We start from the raw sequence: 20367 nt of genomic DNA on the forward strand, positions 1-20367 counted from the left end.
TCCCCATTCAATTGTAAGGTCCTTGAGGGCAGGGACTGTTTTTTGCCTCTTTTCGTATCCTCCTGACTTAACACAGTGCCTGGCACATAGTAGGTACTTAATAAATATTTATTGATGGATTGATAAGAGGAAAACAAGCCAGAGTTGTTATTTTGGGGAGCTGCTCCTACAACTGAGCCCAATCTGTTTAAGCCCAGAGTATGTGAACCCAGACCATGCCCACTGACATGTAGGGGACCTTCCTTCTTGCCTTGACCTCCTTGGATAATATGTCTCTTGGCTTTTCTATCACACTGTCTTCCCTTCCAGTGTGATCTTTTTATATACCCAGACTAATCATACTAATCTTCCCAAATTATATTACTCCTTTGTTATCAAATGAAATCATATGTGTTCTGCTTTGCAAACCTCAAAGCACAGTATAAATACCAGGTATTATTACTATTAGTACAGCTGGGTGGTGCAGTGGATACAGAGCTGGTCCTGGAGGCAGGAAGACTTATCTTCCTGAGTTCAAATCTGGCCTCAGATACTTACTAGCTGTGTGACCCTGGACAAGTCACTTAATCTGATTGCCTCAGTTTTCTCATCTGTCAAATGAGATGAAGAAGGAAATGACAAACCACTCTAGTATCTTTGACAAGAAAACCCCAAATGGGCTTATAAAGAGTTGGACCCAAGTGAAATCGACTCAGTGACATCAACAAATTATTACTATTGCTATGTGAAACCTTCAATGGCTACCTATCACCTATCAAATAAAGTCTAAACTCTTTAATCTGGCCCCAATATAATTTTCTGGATTTACTACTCACTGCTTGTGACACTGGTCTAACTAGTCAATTCACTGCACCCCTAATAAACCTTTAGCATTCCTAAGCTAAGGGCCTATTTTTCCAAACTGTTTTTCTGTCTCTGCTTATCAAAATCTCATCCCTCTTACAAAGTCCAATTAAAATTCCACTTCCTCCTCAAAGCTTTCTGGGGTCATCTAGATTCTAAACTGTTCTAAAGAGGTCTGGCACCTAGTCTTTGAATCACGAGTAGGGCTGTTACTTAGGATCAGAGAATTTTGCTCATAATGACTTAGAATTTAAAATTTAGTTAGAGGACATTTTACAGATGAGGGAAATGAAAAATTAGTGTATATAGACTATGGGGATACCATGTTTTAAAAATTATAATGAACTGGATTTGAAATGAACAGACCAGTTCAAATTGTGTTTCTGATGTTTACTATGTGTTAACCTCTTTGGGATTTAGTTTCCCCATATGGAATCAGAAAGACCTGAGTTCAAATCCTGCCTCAGACAATTACATGTAAAATTAGAGGAATGGACTAAACTATCTCTAAAGTTCCTTTCTATTCTAAATCCTATGATCCTGAGGCAGGGCTGTCCAACCTTAGGTTTTTATTGAAACAATAGACAATATATTTTGATTTGCCATTTTAGTGAGAGCTCTGCGGTAGCTTGGCTTCCTTTACTAAAGTATTTATGTAAATTTCTATGCTTGTAGGTGGGCTGCATAAATCACACTGTGGGCCACATTTTGGACAGCCCTGTCCTAAGGTATGGACAACATTTGTTCCAAGATATTACTTTAAAACCAAGAAAAACTCTGTCAAAAGAAAACGTTTTTATTTTTTGCAAAACACAAAACATCAAAAACAATGCCTGTTTGCCATAACTTTTATTATTTTTAATGAAAGTTATGTATTACATAAAAAATTCAGTCTGTGGGACTTAGAAAGTAGCACAGAATAAATGCATGTTTGTTAGTTTTTAATTTATTTGCTCAAATGCGGAGGATTTTATGTGAGTCTATTCCTCATTTTCTTTATTGTTTTCGTTGAAGGCTATTAAATTTATAATAATTTCTGACAACTAGTCTCAGAGTAATAAGGTTAGTATGAAAGACAATACTTCCTTCATTATCCTTCAAAATAGAAAAATAACATTTCAAAGCCCTCAAGGAAGCAATCCAGGAAACATTCCTGTAAATTCTGACCTTCATTGTTTGCCCTGCAATGTAACACTTGGATTGGTTCCACAACCAATCCTTTTAGGGTATTACTGAAAGAAACTGCTTTAGATCTGACTGGACTAAAAAGTGAAGGGTTTTGTTATTTTTTAAAAATTCTCTCACACTCTCTCTGAGCAAAGGGGAAAATAATATAAGCCAGAAGCATCTTACACAAATAAAATGACTCAGTGCAAACTTCCTCCTTGACACATGGGATGAGCATGGGCATCAGTAACGGAGGTGGTACTTGCTTCCTTCCCACAATGACCACTGTATTCCCCCCTCTACCTTCCCACAACTTCCTCTGGTCTATCACCCCCAGGCCTGTCATTCTCCCCAGGGCCATCTTTTCCCTAAACACCACAAGAGTAAGAGTCTGACTTTCTGGGTAATGGATGAGCTTCACCATAGATGAAACTATGCACTGAACTAGGACTGTCTGCCCTCTAAGCCCCTGAATTTACCCCATGGTACAGTTGTAACTAATTCCAGCTCAGATAAAGGCATCTATAAAATGCAAGAGCCACTTTCGTGACAGATTTACACAGTGAATCCTGCTGCTGTACTTAGATGAGTACAGTGGTTCACAATCTGGGGTATGTGAACTTAAAAAAAAAAGTTTTTAATTATTTAAATTCATGAATTTAGATGTTACTTAAATTCGCAAATTTAAATATTTAAATTTGCGAATTTAAATGTTATTTAGATATATTAAATTTAAATTAAATAAAATTTAATAAATAAAATAAATTTGAATTTAAATATAAATAAATTTATATTTCAATATAATTGGTGTACTTTTCAGTCCTGTGTATTTAATTTTTTGTATTTAAAAACATTATTCTGAGAAGGGGTCCACAGGCTTCAGAAGACTGTTGCCATGACTACTGTCATGACATGCAAAAACATTAAGAATCCACTGGCCCTTCAGAGCCATCAATATTGCCTGCCCAGTTAAGGACAAATTACTATTGGGTCAGAATATGGAATCATCCTAGACAGCCCAGTAACGGAAAATCTTAGTTCTTGGGAGTCTTCATTTCTATGGTGGTGGTAGCCTTAACCTCTGGCAAATCACATATGCTACAAGATGATCCTTGGGTAGGATAATTCATCGTACCTCAAGAGAAATAAAGGAATTTTCTGTTGCACAGTAAGACGATGCTGTTCTAACCACATTTATAGCAGCAGGTTAGGTGAGTTATATTGGTGCCAAAAAGAAAAATTCTTCATATTCTTCAATCTTGCTTTTTCACTGGAAATTGAACCCATAGGAAATAACATTTCGCCTTAGCTTTAAAAAAGAAATTTGTCCTTTCCCCTCTGGCTCAAAAAATTAGCTGAGCATAATATATAGCATAGCAGGAAAATATCCACTTAGGTCTCAGCTTCCGGGTGAGCCTGTATTTAGCATATGAGAGACATTTCTAACACCATTCCTAAAATTCCTGTAAAGACCTCTCCCACCTACAGAAGTCGCTTCTGCCTAAGACCTCGACAAGGCCTCTTTCTTCACAAGTTTCAGTATGTTTAGTAGTACTGATGGTTCCGCCCAAAAATACACTCCACAAAGGCACTTTTAAATGCTGTGCAGTCTGCTTTTTGCACCTCTGAAATCTCCAGAAATGTAGGGCAGACATGAATATCATCTTTTAAGACTCATAACTTAGCACCTAGAGATTTCAAAGTCCCTGCTAGAGAATCAAAAGATGCCTTTCTGCATCGATTTATAATTATTCCAAGTTGTCTTTCTGTCTACAATCATTATGCTTAATCACAAAAAAGAAAGGAGTGAAATGGGGAGAATGCTAAAAAAATATAAGGGGGCATGATGGGGAACTATGGTACCTATGATTTCTAAGGACGAGAGTAAGATTCTACAAGATTCTATCTAGAGGACAAAAGTGAGATTCCATCTGATTAGGGCCCAAGGTAGCATTACCACAGATGGGAAAGGGGAGGAAGAAGAAGCAAACTGGAAATAAACACTACTATAAAGGTGGGAGGCCTCCAGAATTCCGGTTAGAAATACCTACCAGAACCAGCCCAGCTTCCCAAACCCACCTTCAGGACTGAGGATGACCTGAAGCCAGTCTAGATTCCCAGGCACTACTCTCACAGGGAACAAAATCACTATAGAAGACCTAGACGAGATGATTCCAACTCCAAACCAAAAGTTTTAGGTGGGACCTGGCTGGCCTCAGGAATGCAATCTCTGGCTTTGGACCATACACTTTCAAAAGCAGTGAGATCACTCGTGCCTTGAAAAATACAAAGCACTATCGAAATGTGTGACAGACACACATATGCAAAAACAACCCAGGCAGAAAGCAGAATTAGGTAGACAGAAGGTAGCTGGATAGAAAAGTAGGGATATGCTGGAGAGAAGTAGGAACATGGATGGGGGAGTGAGTGAGTGGGTAGCAAAGAGTAAGCAAAGAAGACAACTATAGAAAAATATGATCTTGGAATGGCATATGTTTGATGGAAAATATTGTGTAAAGACATATTCCCATTTTGAAAGTATAATTATTTATGAGGAAACCATGAGAAACATGGCAAAATTATCTCGTTTCCAATATGTAAAACACACATGAATAATTCCATTTCTTAGATCTGTCAAAAGAATAAGGTCATACAAATGGAAATATTTATTTTACTTTGCTCCTGTTACTAGTTCATGGGTAAAGTTTAATACTGAACTATCTGATCCCTTAATGATTAGGAACAAAAATTAATTTGTGCAATTCTAGGGTGTTAGTTTTCCCCCTAAACTTGTGATTTCATCAGTGTTGGGAATTCCAAATGAAGAAACCCCCTGTACCAACACAGATCAGAAACAGCTCTGTAGTCTTATGTAGTTATGGGGGACACTGAGATTTTAAGTGTCTAGCTCAGGGGCACATAGCCATTTTCTGTCAGAGGTAGAATTTGAATCTAGATCTTCCTGACCCCTAGGCAATATCTCTAACCAGTATGCCATGCTGCCTCTTTAGTTTTAGTTACTGTAATAAAAAAGAGTATACTTTCCTTTAGTCACAGACAAGCCAGCTGGCAAGTAAACTCAATTTCCTACATGACTTGAATGATTTTTGTCTTGTATTCCCTCTAGTGCAGTGCAGTGGATAGAGACCTTGTCTCCAAGTCAAGAAACCTGGTTTCAAGTGCCACCTTTGAAACTAGCTGCATGATCCTGAACAAGATGCTTCACTTCTCAGCATCCCATGAAACTACCTAAGACTATAAGTTACAGAGAAGGTGCTGATTCGCCCTAGGAGAGCAAGGTCTTCCCTCTGAGTTTCCACACAGATGAATCACAGGTCTACTTAGGAAGAAAAAAAATCTCCTTTTCTCTAGCTTCTTGGTCTTTGCTGGTTCATCATGATTTTTCTGATTCCCAAGGTCTCCATCCCCAGTCACTTCTCTCTATATATTCTCTACTTTGGGCTCAATTATCATGTCAACACAGGAAAGTCTCAAATCTCTCTCTCCCGCCCCAATCTCTTCCCCTACCTCAAGTCTCGTATCTCGAGTTGCCTGTTTGACATCTCACCCTGCATGTTATTCCAGAATATCAAATTCAAAATGTTGAAAATGGAATTTGTCTTCCCTGACCAGACCTGCTACTACTCCTTCCAACTTTCCTACATCTGCTAATGGCACCAACCTCCATCTAGTTACCTGGGCTTAAGACTCTTCCCTCTCTCTCACCCTCCATGTTCAATCTGTCAATTCTATTTCCATCTTCTCTCTCACTGCCAGCCCCGCCTTATGGCAGAATGGTGGGAAGATATGGACAAGACTCCTACCCAGGAGAGTCAGGCTCCAGTGGATTCTGATCTTCATCAGTGAAGGGAATACTTCTATCATTCATTAAGATGACAGCTCCATGGAAGCTTCGGATTACAATTAATTTCAATTCAACAGATATTTATTTGTAAAACATCTACTAGAGGCAAGACATTGCACAAATAATTGGGTAAACAAATATGAAAAATTACACAGTTCCTGCCTGCCCTCAAGGAGCTTATAATCTAACAGGAAGTATATAACATCTACACAAATAAAGAGAATAGGAAAAGCGGCATGATAGGAACAAATGAACCAACTAGGAACATTTGAGCAGGGGGACAACAGTTTTGGCTTCATGGATCCAGGTTGCATGGGCTGTGAGGGGGTTGGATGGGAGAAAGAGGGAGAGAGAGAGAAAGCGATGACATGCTTATTTTAATCACAAAGAGGTAAATTATAAGATAATAATCTGAAACTGAGATTTATCTTTTAAAAATGTCACGAACAGTTGCCCCAAGATAAGTGGTTTAACGTTAGTTTCCCCAGCTACAAAATGTAAAACATAAAGTTATAGGCCACTTCTGACATTTAAGCTGAGTACCGCCTTATTAGGCCTCAAAATCCTCACCATCACGGGTTCAAATTAATGGCAGTGTAGCAACTTCTTGGACAGTAATTGGAATGGGACTTGACATCTTTTTTGTTATATAGTCCTAATACAGCTTGACCCATCTCAACAGGCCAAGAAGTGCTGACAATTAAGAAACAGTCTGTAAACTTGTTATGATAGTCATTATGACAGTAGCACAGAGTCGTTTTGAGAATCAAATCAGATAATGACTGTAAGGTTCTTTGCAACCCTTAAGGCACTATGCATAGAAATGTTAGTCCCTAATATCATATTAAGTAGAGAAGATTAAGAAATTGGCTACAACCTCTTCTGATCACTTTTCCATATCAGTATAAGATAATTATGTCAGGTTTAATATGATTTTTCCATGCATTTCAAACATTGATTTTGAAGAAAATTCCTACCGTGAAATGAACATTATGGCACCTGGGTGGGGCTCTCAGTAGAAACTCATTGTACGAAGTCTGGTTTTAGTTAATATGACAATAATAATAAGGAAGGGAATAAGCATTTATAGAACACCTGCTTTGTCCCCATTTTACAGTTGAGGAAACCAGGCAGAGAGCAGTTAAGTGACTTGCCCAGGGTCATGGAGCTAGTAAGTGCTTGAACCTGGCAGGTCTTTCTGACTCTGGACTTAGCACCCTATTTACTGTGCCACCCCTCAACCACTTTGATAATAAATATAACTGCTATAGAGTTAACATATACACACGTATATCCCTGACAGATGCTAACATTGAACATCAATTCTAAAATAGAGGAAAAATATTCTGTCAGGTATTGTTGTTGTTGTGGTTGTTGTTGAGTTTTTCAGCCCTGTCCAATACTTTGTGACCTCATCTGGGGTTTTCTTGGCAAAGACACTGGAGTGGTTTGATATTTCTTGCTCCAACTCATTTTACATGTGAGGAAACTGAGGCAAAAAGGGTTAAGGGACTTACCCAGGGTCACACAGCTAGGAAGTATCTGAGGCCAGATTTGAACTCAGGAAGATGAGTCTTCCTGACTCCAGGCCTAATGCTCCATCTACTATACCACCTAGCTGCCTCATCAACTAATGATTTTGTATCTTTGTTCAGTCATTTCAGTCGTGTCCAACTCTTCATAACTCCATTTGGGGTTTTCTCGTCAGAGATACTGAAGTGGTTTGCCATTTCCTTCTCCAGCTCATATTACAGAGGAGGATACTTAGGTAAACAGCTTTAAGTGACTTGCCCAGGGTTGCTAGTAAGTATCTGAGGCCAAATTTGAACTCAGGTTTTCCTGATTCCAGGCCCAGCATTCTATCCACTGAGCCATGTAGCTGCCTCTCTGTCAGTATATTTTATTCTAAAACCACTTTGACCTTACTTTCCAAAATATTTAATCCATCTAAAATCCGTCAAACCAAAAAGATTCATCTTGCAAAAATCAAAGTATCTATTTAGCTATCCAATAATCATTAATTACCTACTTTCAATTCATACATATTCTACTTGTAAGCACGAAGACATGTTTTTCATCTTAATACTCTAAACCTTGAGTGATAACATGCCATATATTGTTTAAAGAACTGACAGGTATCAGTTATTTTTATTATTTAAAAAAACTTAACCTGAATAATTAGAATTTTAGTATAAAATACTACTACTAATAATAGAATAATTTGAATATTAATTCATCAATCAAGCATTTACTAAGCACCTAGGTTCTGTAGTAGGTACTGGGTAAGTAAAGACACTCCCCTTCTGCCTCCCCAAAAAAGCAAAATAGTTCCTGCCCTCACAAAGCTTAGATTCTAAGGGAGGAAGCAAGGGAAAACATGTACATATGTAGCTACAAAACACATACCAAGGAGATAAGAGGTCTGGGAAGAGGATGTGCTAGCTTCTAAGAGGAACCAGGAAAAGCTTCCTATAGAAGGTAGGTCCTGAGCTGAGTCATAATTCAGGAAGCAGGAGGTATAGGTGAAGGAGTACATTTTGTATATGGGTCTCAGCTTGTGAAAAAGCCCAGAGAGGAAAGACAAGAAAGCCAGTGTGGCTTCACCGTGCAATATATAAAGGAGAGTGGCATGTAATAAAGTTGGAAAGGTAGGAGGGGGCGAGATTGTGGAGAATTTTAAACGCCAGATAGAACAATAAAAGTAATAAGGAGCCACTGGAGTCTAACAAATAGGTGGAATGATGCAGTCAGACTTGTGTTTTTGTCAGTTGAATTTGGATTTGAAAAAGACAAATTACTTCAGTTCTATATTTAAATAGATATTTTAAGGTAGGGTGGAAAAACTTACCTTCTCTGCTAAAAGCTCTCTGATCTTGCTTGCCTGGAGTCTAAATTTCATGAGTTGGGATTCCAAGGCTATGCACCTTTCCTTCCAATCTACGGTTCCTTCTGGCTCCAAAAGTTCTGCCATCTTTATTCTAGAAAGGAAGAAAGATTCAGATAGAAAGTAAACACCTTTCAGGATTCAGGAAAATTTGTTTCAGAATCTAATCCTTACAGAAATATTACTCCCTCGACTGACATTCAATAAGTGAAAGTATTGTCTTAACAGATGGACTTATGCAATATACATACATACATACATATTTTATATATGTGTGTGTGTGTATATCTATATATGTATATCTACTTCTATATATAATATGTGTTTGCATACTCTAACTGTTGTATGATGAGCTACTAGGTCATTTGATGAATTAAAACATTAAGGTTTTGAGTGCTGAAAAATATTTTATGACATACTATCAGTTTGTTTTTATGAAGAAAGACAGCTTTAGGTTGCCATCAACAAGTTTTCCCTTCTATTAAACTGGGGACAATTATCCTTGTACTATCTGCCTCAACGTGCAGTTGCTAAGAAAGCATTTTGTAAACTTTACAATGCTTTAGGAACAGGAGCTTTTATTATTATGGAAATGCAAATTATATTCATATACAGTGGTAACTTTAAATTGATAAGAATAAATATGAAGAGTATAATTCCTTGAAGAACCTAGACCCATCAAGAAGTCCAAACCACAAGCACAAATATTTTAGAGCCCTAAGACATAATTTTAATTGGAAATATAATACTCTATATGCTCACACAGAGAAATAATGGAAAAATAACCTTTTAAAAATTTCTATCTCTATCCCTCATAACATTCTTTGCCACTTTTATACTCCCAATACTCTCGTTCAACAAAGCTTACCCATTGTCCAAAGGATAAATGACCAAAGGCTATGAATAGACAGTTCTCAAAAGGAAGAAATTAAAGACATCTATTAGCATATAAAAATACTCCAAATCATTAATACTTAAAGAGGTACAAACTGAAACCACTCTGAAGTTTGACCTACTGCCTTGGTAAAGATGACAATAAGAATAAATGACCACTGTTGTAGGGGCTATGGAAAAACAGACACACTAATGTCCTGTTAGGAGAGCTATGGACTGGTCCAGCCATCTTGGAAAACCATTTGTAATTCCGCCCCCAAAGTCACTAACCTGTGCATATCCTTTGACACAGCAATATAACTAACAGGCCTATCGTCCAAAGAGATCAAAGAAAAAGGAAAAGAATCCAAAGATATAAATATTTATAGTAGCTCTTTTAGGAGTGGTAAATAATTGGAAATTGAGTGGATACCCATCAATTGGTGAATGATTGAACAAATTATAGTATATGGTAAGAAATGATGGGGAAACCTGCGAAGTCTTCTATGAATTGATGCAGAATAAAGAGAACAGAACAAATGCAAATACAGAACCAATACCAATACAGAAGCAATTTCTTCAACAACAACATAGTAAAGAAAAACAACTTTGAAAGACCTAAAAGCCTCTATCAATGCAATGACTAGCCATGACTACAGAGGATTGATGATGACACGTTACCCATGTCTTAACAGGAAGGTGATGGACTCAAAGTACAGAATGAAAGACACATGTCTGACATTGGACATGGCCAATGCGGGCATTTGTTTTGCTTGTCTAGTCAATCAGATGACAAGCATTTAAGTGCCTACTATGTGCCAGGCACTGTGCTAAGTGCTGAGGATCCAGAGAAAGGCAAAAAACAGTGCCTGCTCACAAGAGGATCACAGTCTAATGAAAGAGATAACATGCAAACCTGCAAATATGCAAATATGTATATGTATAGGATAAACTGGAGTTAACCAACAGAGGAAAGATATTAACATTAATGCAGATCAGGGAAGGCTTCTTGCAGAAGGTAGGATTTTAGCTGAGACTTGAAGGAAGCCGGTAGGTGGAAATAAGGAAAGAGAGAGATGGGGGACAGCCAGTGAAAGTTCACAGAGTAGAGGGAAGGAGCATTTTGTTTGAGAAACAGCAAGAATGACATTTATGACTGAATTGCAGAGTATGTGAGGGGTAATAGATGTAAGAAGACTAGAAAGGTAGAAAAATTCCAAGTTATGAAGATGCATATTTGTTTCAAGAATTTTGGGTTTTGGTTTTTTAAGGGAAAAGGAGTTTAAAAGTTAGTAATGGAGTTGTCAAAAAGAAAAGAAAGGCTCATTGAAATATTTCTTTTAAAATGCATGGAAAAGAACAAAAGGATGGCCAGAAGGAAACATAAACTGGAGAGTTTTAAATGTCACATGATGAATTTACTACACATGTAAAAAAAATCAAACTCTACAGAAATTCACATAATCTTTTCTTCTGTTCTATTTCAAATATGAAATTCTTCATTTTATTGGTATTCATTAAGTTTAGAATAAAAAATAATAAAATTCTTAAAAGAATATCAGTTTATCCTCTTGACTAATCTCCATTTTAATTTTTCCTTTTAATTATCTATTCACTCTAAGACCTATTAACAACAACAACAGAAACCTGATTTTCTGGCATGTCATTTGTGCACAGATCAGTCCTTATGCTAATACTATAACATAACCATACAATATTTAATTCAACAAACTTCTGTTAATTGCCTATTTAATAATACATCAGTTAACAGGTTCTTTCATGATATATCACAAAGAACCATTTCTCAAAGGTTATAACTTTATTATCATTAACAATAGCAATAACCCAAATCTGTATAGTGCTTTGAAGTATACAAAATGCCTTCCTCTCAACAATTCTGAGGCAAGTAGTACAACTAATTGCAATACAAATCTTAAAGATGAGGAAATTGAAATTTACATAGGTTACATGGTTTTGCCATGTTCACACCGTAAGTGTGGGGGCCAGGACTGGAATCCTGGTCTCCAGACTCAACATTTATAATTCTTTCGAATACACCATTATTTAGGGAATTTCTACAACAATCATGAAGATAAAAATTAGGAATCTGTCAATGGACCCACCAAAATATATCTAAAGTCTCATCATAATTAAAGGGAACATGATTATGATGGCACATATAATTGGATATTATCTTCTTTTGGTCTCTCTTCCTGGTCCCCATTCCTTCCTATTAACCATTCTTTTTCCATATTATTATCCATTATCCATATTCCAACCAACTCTCATTAATTAAGGTATAGATTATGTCATTGCTATAGTGAATTATCCATTACTTCATCTACCAACTACTTTGCTTCTTATTATCTCCAGAGCATGCAGGGTAGGAGAGCATTGATGAAACATTTTCATTAATTTGGAAAACAGGTAAACTTGAGCCGTAAATCAGCCATACTATAGCCACTTAATATGAGAGTACACTTCTAGCCTTTGGGCAAAAAGAAGTGTCTCTTTCATAGTGGGGAATTTTTCTGTGGTTCAATAATTGTGCCACTGGGTTGTGCAATTTCAAAAGTAATTTATTCATGGGTATTACAACATCAAAATAAACAATTAGTTTATATTGAAGTTTTAATAAATACTATACATGTTTATCTATTCAGTGGGGTCATCTATACTGGAGTTTTCCCCTGCTAGCTTGAAGAATTCCGTTGTTAACCTTCAACCATGAAGCTTAGAAAAGATAATAAAAATGAAATACTTTTTATCTTACCCAAGTCACTTAACTATGAAGATGAGACTATAAATAGATTTAGAAACTTAGATCCTTCTCTTCCTTCAAAGTGCAGCTCAAGTAACACCTTTTACTGGAAGCCATTTCTGATGTCTCCAAAACCTAGTGACTTCCTTCCCAAATTATCTTGCATTGAAATATGTATTTTATAGACATATATGTATTATTATATATTGTGCACATACTATAATGTATATACATGTGTGCATATATACACATGTATATATGTAAATATGTGTGTATATATGAATATGTATATATGTGTGTATGTATTTTTATATATCTTAAAGCAAGTCCCTGCTTTCAAGGAACTTATTTGCTAGTAGTGAAAGACAATACATATAGAAAGTTTCAATTACAGGCCAGATGAAAAGGCCCAATGGCCCACAGGGTACAGAGAAAAAGAAGATTGTAATGTATCTTCTTTAATGTCATTTCCATTGATAAAACCTTTATTTCTATAGTTAAATACAAGTTGACAATGCTAAGGGCTTTGGTATGAGGAGTTTCTTGTCTGGGTGTTCTTTGGTTACTGAGGAAGAGTAGAGGAGAAAGGAAGGATAAGGCAGTTGACAGGTGGGATGTACACAAGAGTGGCTCCCCTTGATGATGGCTGGTAGCAGGGTTGGTGGTCTGGAAGGCACTGTCTTTCTGGGAGCTGTTGGGTTTACTTGCCCATTAGCAGTTGGTCTGAATAAATTGTTGACTGATTGTCTAAATTAAGGTGACAGAAGACTCTGCTGCCATATTTAACACCATCCCTTTCCATTTGATATTTTCATTCTCTTTTCCTGATCCCATAAGAACTGTTGACGCTGCTCTTCACCAAGGCCAATTCTGCTTCTTGTATTCGTAATCCCAGCCTTCCCAGACTGTACTTGGAGCTTGCCTCTTTTATATGCCCTCTCTCTAATCTTCAGTTTTGCTTTGTCCACTAGATCCTTCTCTACTGCTCCCTGGCCCCCTCCAAAAATAAAACAAACAAAATTCTCTTGGCCCTGCCATTCTCTCAAGTAATCATGTTACGCCTCACCCTTTACAAGCCAAATTCTTAGAAGAAGCTGCCTGTACTGGTTGGCCCCACTTCCTCACCTCTCACTCACTTCTTAATTCTTCGCAATCTAGAATGAAACTAGGCTGTTTTCCAATGTCACTAAAGGATTTCTTTCTATCTCCATGACTATGTGTCAGTCCTCCTCCTCCTTAGCTTCCCTACAGTGTTTGACCCTGATGTTCACCTTTTCCTCCTCCAGTCTTGCATCTACAACTATGTATTCGACATCTGTAATGCATCATCCCATCCTGTATAAGGAGGATCCTTAAACCCATGGAAGGAGATCCTGGAGAGAAAATTAGAGAGAAAGAAAAGAAGAGGGCCTCAGATAGAGCCCGGCTGTGCACCAGTGCTTAGTGGGCAGAACGTGTGCGTGCACGTGTGTATTTAGATAGATACATATTTGTATCTATCTTGTGTATATATAATCGTGTGTTTTTCCTCTATTAGAATGCTTGCTGCTTGAGGGCAGGGATTGTTCCTGCATTTATTTGTGTAGTTAACATAGTACCTGGCATATAGTAAAGCATTTAATAAATGCCTATTGACTTCATTTCTGTACATTCTCTCCTTCTTGGGTTTTTATGACAACGCTCTTCCTGGTTCTCCTCTTATGTGTCTGACTGCTTCTCATCTTTCTCCTTTGTGGGATTGTCATCCACGTTCTGCCCACTAAGCACTGGTACACAGCAGGGCTCTCTATCTGAGACCCTCTTCTTTTCTCTCTCTCTAATTTTCTCTCTAGGATCTCCTTAACTTCCATGGGTTTAAGGAACCTCCTTATACAGGCATTGCCTGATTCTATGACAAAGCTCTACTTCATAGCTCTCCTGAATTCCAGTCCCACATAGCCAACTGTCTATGGGGTATTGCTACCTAGATATCCCATAAATATCTTAAAATTGGCATGTCTAAAATAAAATTGATTATCTTTCCCTCTAAACCTACCCCTAACTTCTTTATTTCTGTGGAGGGCACCTTTCTAGTCAACCAGGTTTGGAATCTGTCATATAAACTCTTCCCATTCCCTTAATTCACATATCCAATTGGTTGTCAATTTACTGATTTTAACTAGACCTCTTGCTAAAACCTTTACGGCAACATCCTAGTTCAACCCCTTGTCAATTCTAACCTAGACTAACTGCTATAGCCATCTAAATGTTAACACTGCCTCCATCTTCTTCCCTATCCAATCCATCCTCCACATAGCTGCCTAATGTATATTTGTAAAGCACAGGTCTAACCATGTCACTCCTGGGCTCAAAATACATCAGTGCCTCCTTTTTGCCTAGACATTTAAAGCTATTCATAATCTGTCTCCAACCTATTTTTCTAGACTTACCTTCCATTATTCCCCCTCATGTACCCTGAACTCTACATTAGAGCCAACTTGGCCCATTTTTGTACCCTATACACAACATTCCTTCTCTGTCTACTACCTCTGGGCCTCTTTGCACAGGCTGCCCCCCTTGCCTGGAATGCTCTTCCTCTTCACATTCTCTTCTTAGAATGCCAAGTTATATTCAAAGCTCAGCTCCCAGCCTACCTCCAAATGAGCCCTTTCCTGATCTTGCCTATCCTTGTTCTATCCTTGCCTCACCTGAAATAATTTTGTATGTTTATATATATATATAATGTACAAATTATATATATACATATATTATATATATAATATATGCACACACACCATATGAATTTACTTAGCTTATTTTGTATGAATTTACTTAGCTGTTAGAATGCTATGCCCATAGAGAATAAACTCCTTGAGGGTAGGGATTTGTCTTTGTATCCCCAGTGCTTACCACAGCACATAGTAGTTGCCAAATAATGCTTATGGGATCGAACTGATTTTTTTTCACCTTAGTCATCTACGATGTTATATTTGTTTTATTAAATTTTATTTGTTCCTTTTTCTTCTCTCAACCCCTAAATGTAAGGATTTCCACCTCTACAGTTTACTCCTTTTCCCTTTTTACTCCGTATACTCTCTCCCTTGATGATTTTCACTCCTATAACTCCAGTCACAATCCTCTGTTGGAAAACTTCCAAATTTCTGTCCCTGACCTCTCTGGTGTCCTCCAGACCCTCATTTCTAGATGACTGTACTGGCTCATCCCTCTAGGCAATGTTCAAAACACAATTCATTTTCTTCCTCCTCCTCAAAAAAAAAGAAAAGAAAAGAAAAGCCTGTTTCTCCTCCTTGCCTTCTCTATTCCTGTTGATAACATCCACCATTTTCCTAATCATTCACACATGAAACCTTCAAGTATTTTTTCACAAAATCACAGAATCTCATAGTTAGGACTATGAGTCCTAGGACTAGGAGTCGAACCTGTACCTGACAAGTCCCTTTGACAACACATCTAACAAGAAGTCATCCAGCCTTTGCCAGGATACCTCCAGAGAGGCCAAATCTACAATCTCCCAAGGGAGCTCATTCCTCTCTAGGACATTTCTAAGTGTCAGGAAGTACACTGAGCCAAGACTTGTCCTCTGCACATTCAACCTGTACTATTCTAACCACTCTTCAGTGACTATCCTCTTTCCCATCAGGAACCCTCTGCTTCTCTTGATGCAGGCTCAGCTCACAGTAGCTTTTTTGACTATCACACTGCCAACTCATACATCTAGCAGTCCACTAAACCCTCCAGGCCTGCTCCTGATACTTTAATCATTTACTAATTTCTCCTTCGGCAACTTTTCCCACACCGGCCTCCTTTCTATTTTCTATTCCCATCACCACCACCTTAGTGCAAGCCCTTGCTACTACTTGCTTAGAAAACTGTAATGGCTTCCTGTCTACTCATCTCAAGCATCTCCCCTCCTTCAACTAATCTATCTTATGTACCACCATGAAATTAATATTCCTGAACAGCTGTGATCATGCTACCCTCCTACTCAAAGAATTTTAATAGTTCCCAATTGTTCATGGAATAGTTTCAACTCCAGCTAGGTGGTAGTGGACGGAATGCTAGGTTTGGAGTTAGGAAACCTGAAATTCAGTCCTGTCTCAGACATTTACTACCTGTTTGATCATGGGCAAGTCACTGAAACTCTCTGCCTCAGTTTCTTCAACTGTAAAATGAAGGGGTTGGACTTGATGGTATCTAAATTCCCTTTCATGTTTAATCTACGATCCTATGATCTTCAGCCTAGCATTCAAGGCCCTCTTTGAGCTAGACTCAGCCTACTCTTTGAGCCTTAGCTCTTATTATATTAATATAGCATTCCACTAGAAAACCTGCCATTCCCTAACATGGTCCAGGCTTTTCTGCCTCTGCTCCTTTTCTCACACTTTCATTAAGCTCAAAAGGGCCTCTCCTCCACTTTTATCTCCTCCTGTTAAAAATCCTACCCATCCTTCGAAGACTAGTTCAAAGGCCATCTCTTTCATGAATCTTTCTCTGGTCTGCCCAGCCAGAAGTGATCTCATCTACCCCTGAACACTCATAGCACTTAGTTCCTCACACTATTTTGAATAATGCTTGTGTATATAACTGATCTCCTCTCCTTAGTGCTTTTCCCCAAAGACATGTTTGCTAATATGCTAATTTTAACTTAATAAAAATAAGCAATTTTGAAAATTTCCAAGTAATTTATTTCTAATTACTTTAGGATTCAAGGAAGATAAGAAAAAAAAATTTTCCCACTCATGAGTAATGATGAAATACTGGGTGAAATGGGAAACCAAACTAAATTTCAACTATATAGGGCATTATCATATGACTGGATTCTGCTATCAGTAAGTGAATAAATATTTATTAATTTATTAATAACACTGTGTTAAGGGCTGGGGATACAGAGAAAGAGTAAAATTCCAATCCCTGCCCTCAAGGAGCTCCCAGTCTGATGGGGAAGACAAAATGAAAACAACTACTGGTAGACAAGATATGTATAGGATAAATTAGAGCCAATGACCGAGGGAATCAGGCAAAGCTTCTCACAGGTGTTGAGATTTTAAACGAGGCTTAAAAAGAAGCCAGGCAGAGGTGAAAAGACTTGGTGGAAGAAGGCATGAGACAATGTATAACTATGTTAGGAGGAAGAGGAGAATACTCATTTGAAAACAATAAGACACATTCTCTTTCCATTTGGGGTCAATTTTAATTAAAACATACAACATCTTGAAAGATACTTTTGAGAAGTCTGGGGCTGGGCATATTGGAACACAGGCATGCACCAACTGAAAGGAAAAAAAAAGCCTGCCTTTACTAGATTATGACACTCTGAGGACAGGAGTGGTATGTTACCAACATTTCACCACTTAAAAAATTGGGTGGACAGCCATCCAATTGTAACCTAGGCAATATGGCAGCTTGGTCACCTGATTTCACCATTATCTATACTAATGTTATACTGATTGGTTAGTCATAGAGTACCTATGATGTAGAAATGATTATAGCTCTTTCCTTGTTGAGTCACAGCCGACTCTTAGGGACCCCATTTGGGGTTTTCTTGGCAGAGATAATGGAGTGGTGTGCCATTTCCTACTGCAGCTCATTTTACAGATGAGGAAACTGAGGCAAACAGGGTTAAGTGACTTGCCCAGGGTCACTCAGCTAATAAGTGTCTGAGGCCACATTTGAACTCAGAATGATAAGTCTTCCTGACTCCAGGCCCTGGTACCCTATCCACCATGTTACCTAGCTGCCCCAATTATAACTCTAATAAATAATCATAAGGAGTCAAGACTGAATGATAGTACTCTTTTTTCTGGTCTCCATTACTATACTTAACTGCCCAGCTGTAACTGCTATGAACATTCGCTATATAAATAGTTTAAAACATTTTAAATTTGAAAACAACTTTATAGTCAAGTGCCAGTGATTGATACTACTTTGCTTCAGATTTTCCAAACATCCCCAGGGACCTTTGGAAATATTTACTGACATAAAATAAATTGTTTACAATTGTGGAGTGAATGGTTTTTTTTTCTTTCTTTCAATCTCTACTTCCTGTTTCTCTCCCAAATTCCCCAAAAGGAAAAGGGAAAGAAAAATAGAGAGTTCATCTACTGAAGCTCACTCTTGCTATCTAAATTTGCAGTCTCCCTATGTACCTCTGATCTCTAAGCAGCCCGCAAATATGTTATTTCCCCCCTAAAACAGAAGAAATCCCCGTTTTGCCTGTCTTGTTAAAAGACAAGTTTTAATTCGAAGTGGATGGGGGTGGGAAGGGACTGGTCAAAGATAATGACTAGATTATTACATTTATTTTCCTTTTAATATAGTTTAGATACTACTTTGTTTTATATATTTGTGTGTATATGTACAGACATATATAGATACTTCTGCAATCTATAAAATATACTGTCATTTTAAATGTTCATAGTATTTCTGGGGAAAGTATTTTGTACTGTCATTTATGTGAGAGCTCAGCATTGGAAGAGAACGAGTAACCTTAAAATTACACAGTTTGCAGCAGCTTCAGTTAATGTTTTCTTAAAGTTTTAACATTTTTACCCCTGAAATCTTGGTGGGTGGAACAAGAAACACAAAGTGACATAAGCGCTAGGTTCTGCGTGGATAACTTTACAAGCAAGGGCGAACTTTTAAAATGCACACGGTTGCTATGAAAAGTATAAATTGCCTAACTCTTCCCTCCGGGAAAGTTTCAGTCACCTGACAGTCCCCAAAGGCCCCTGTCCTCCCACCCGCCCCCCACACCCTATCCCCACACAGACCCACATGAAGTTGAGGAGTAAGGAAAAGTCATAGGACGTCCGTGTAGGCAGGAGACCCCTAGTTACATAAAGCGCCTTGTGCCCACTTGGGAGGCAGGGGAGAAGAAGCGAGGGACTGGGGTCAAATTATTTTAATTCATCAAACCGAGGAGAGCATGGCAAGCGGCGATCGCAGTCCGGGAGCCAAGCCCCTTGGCCGAGAGCCAAGACGCGCTCGCACGGATCAATGCCCCTTTGGGTGGGTGGGCATCGAGGAAATCAAGGCACATCGTGGGAAGAGGATGGGGACAGGGGTACCGGGAGCGGAGGCCGAGTCCCTTTTCATGCCCTGGCCCAGGGCCTCCTGGGGGTTCCCCTACCCCTCTACCCCCTTCCCTGCCCGTAGTGGAGCTGCACCATTGCTCCCAGGAGGGCTGTCTGGCGCTCGAACTTGGAGAGGCGACTCTCCTGAGGACCCAAGGGGGCGCAAAGAAGTTAGAGGGGTCTCGGACTTTGCCACCCACTTACCTGTGCTGCTGTTCCGGGGACGGCGGAGACAGAGGCAGCGGTAGCGGTTGCGGAGGGGTCCCCGGCTACCGCTGGTCCCGGGGCTCCCGGGGCTGTCCGCGCCCCGGTCTCTTCCAACCCACCCACCCGGAGAGTCAGGCGGGGGCGGGTCGCCGCCACTACTCTGACGGACGCCTCTGGAGGCCAATGAGAGAGTGGGGCAGGTCCCTTAGCGTCATCGGAGGGGCGTGGTCAAGGCGACCCTTCCCCACCTCCCCCATTCCACCCGTGGTCCCAAGCCCCCCAGTCTAGTGGCCTGGATTTCCCTGCCCTTTTTAATATTCTGCCTCTCTTGCTGCAGTCCTGGGTCCGAATTCTGGACAGGGGATTTCAATCCTGTTGATAAACCGGACCCCAAACCACTAGGTCAGGCAAGTCACTTCGCTCAGTTTACACAGCTGGCAAATGGGAATAACAGAGTTTTCCCTTCTGCGGGGGATTTCTGAGTTTGCTTTGTTTCAAGTACGCACAGCAAGCCCGAAGGAGATAAAATATTGCGAAACAATGAGCTCCTCCAAGGAAAGGCAGACTGTTATTACTAGGAAAAGACCAGCCAGCCGGTATCGGGCGTTCATATTTCTTCCAGATGAGCACTAATTTTGAACCAGATCCATGCAACCCCCACACATCAAATTCTTCCTGCCTTTTGTGGGAGCTG

The 20367-nt window shown here is 39.0% G+C and overlaps 1 protein-coding gene across 2 annotated transcripts in view; it reads right to left on the reverse strand.

Annotated features, from left to right (window-relative positions):
- The window catches only part of PLEKHH2 (pleckstrin homology, MyTH4 and FERM domain containing H2), a 118778-nt gene extending 99004 nt beyond the window's left edge, over positions 1–19774 (reverse strand). For both annotated transcript variants that reach the window (XM_036752063.1, XM_036752064.1), the window contains exons 1-2: positions 19671–19774; positions 8724–8853 (exon numbers count right to left, since the gene is read on the reverse strand). In XM_036752063.1, coding sequence (XP_036607958.1) covers positions 8724–8846 — 123 coding nt within the window. In that variant the 5' untranslated portion in view covers positions 8847–8853; positions 19671–19774. The remainder of the gene's footprint in view (positions 1–8723; positions 8854–19670) is intronic.
- Positions 19775–20367: the final 593 nt, after the last annotated feature.

This window comes from Trichosurus vulpecula, chromosome 3 (assembly GCF_011100635.1).
Source record: "Trichosurus vulpecula isolate mTriVul1 chromosome 3, mTriVul1.pri, whole genome shotgun sequence".
In the NCBI taxonomy this organism is placed as follows: Eukaryota; Metazoa; Chordata; class Mammalia; order Diprotodontia; family Phalangeridae; genus Trichosurus; species Trichosurus vulpecula.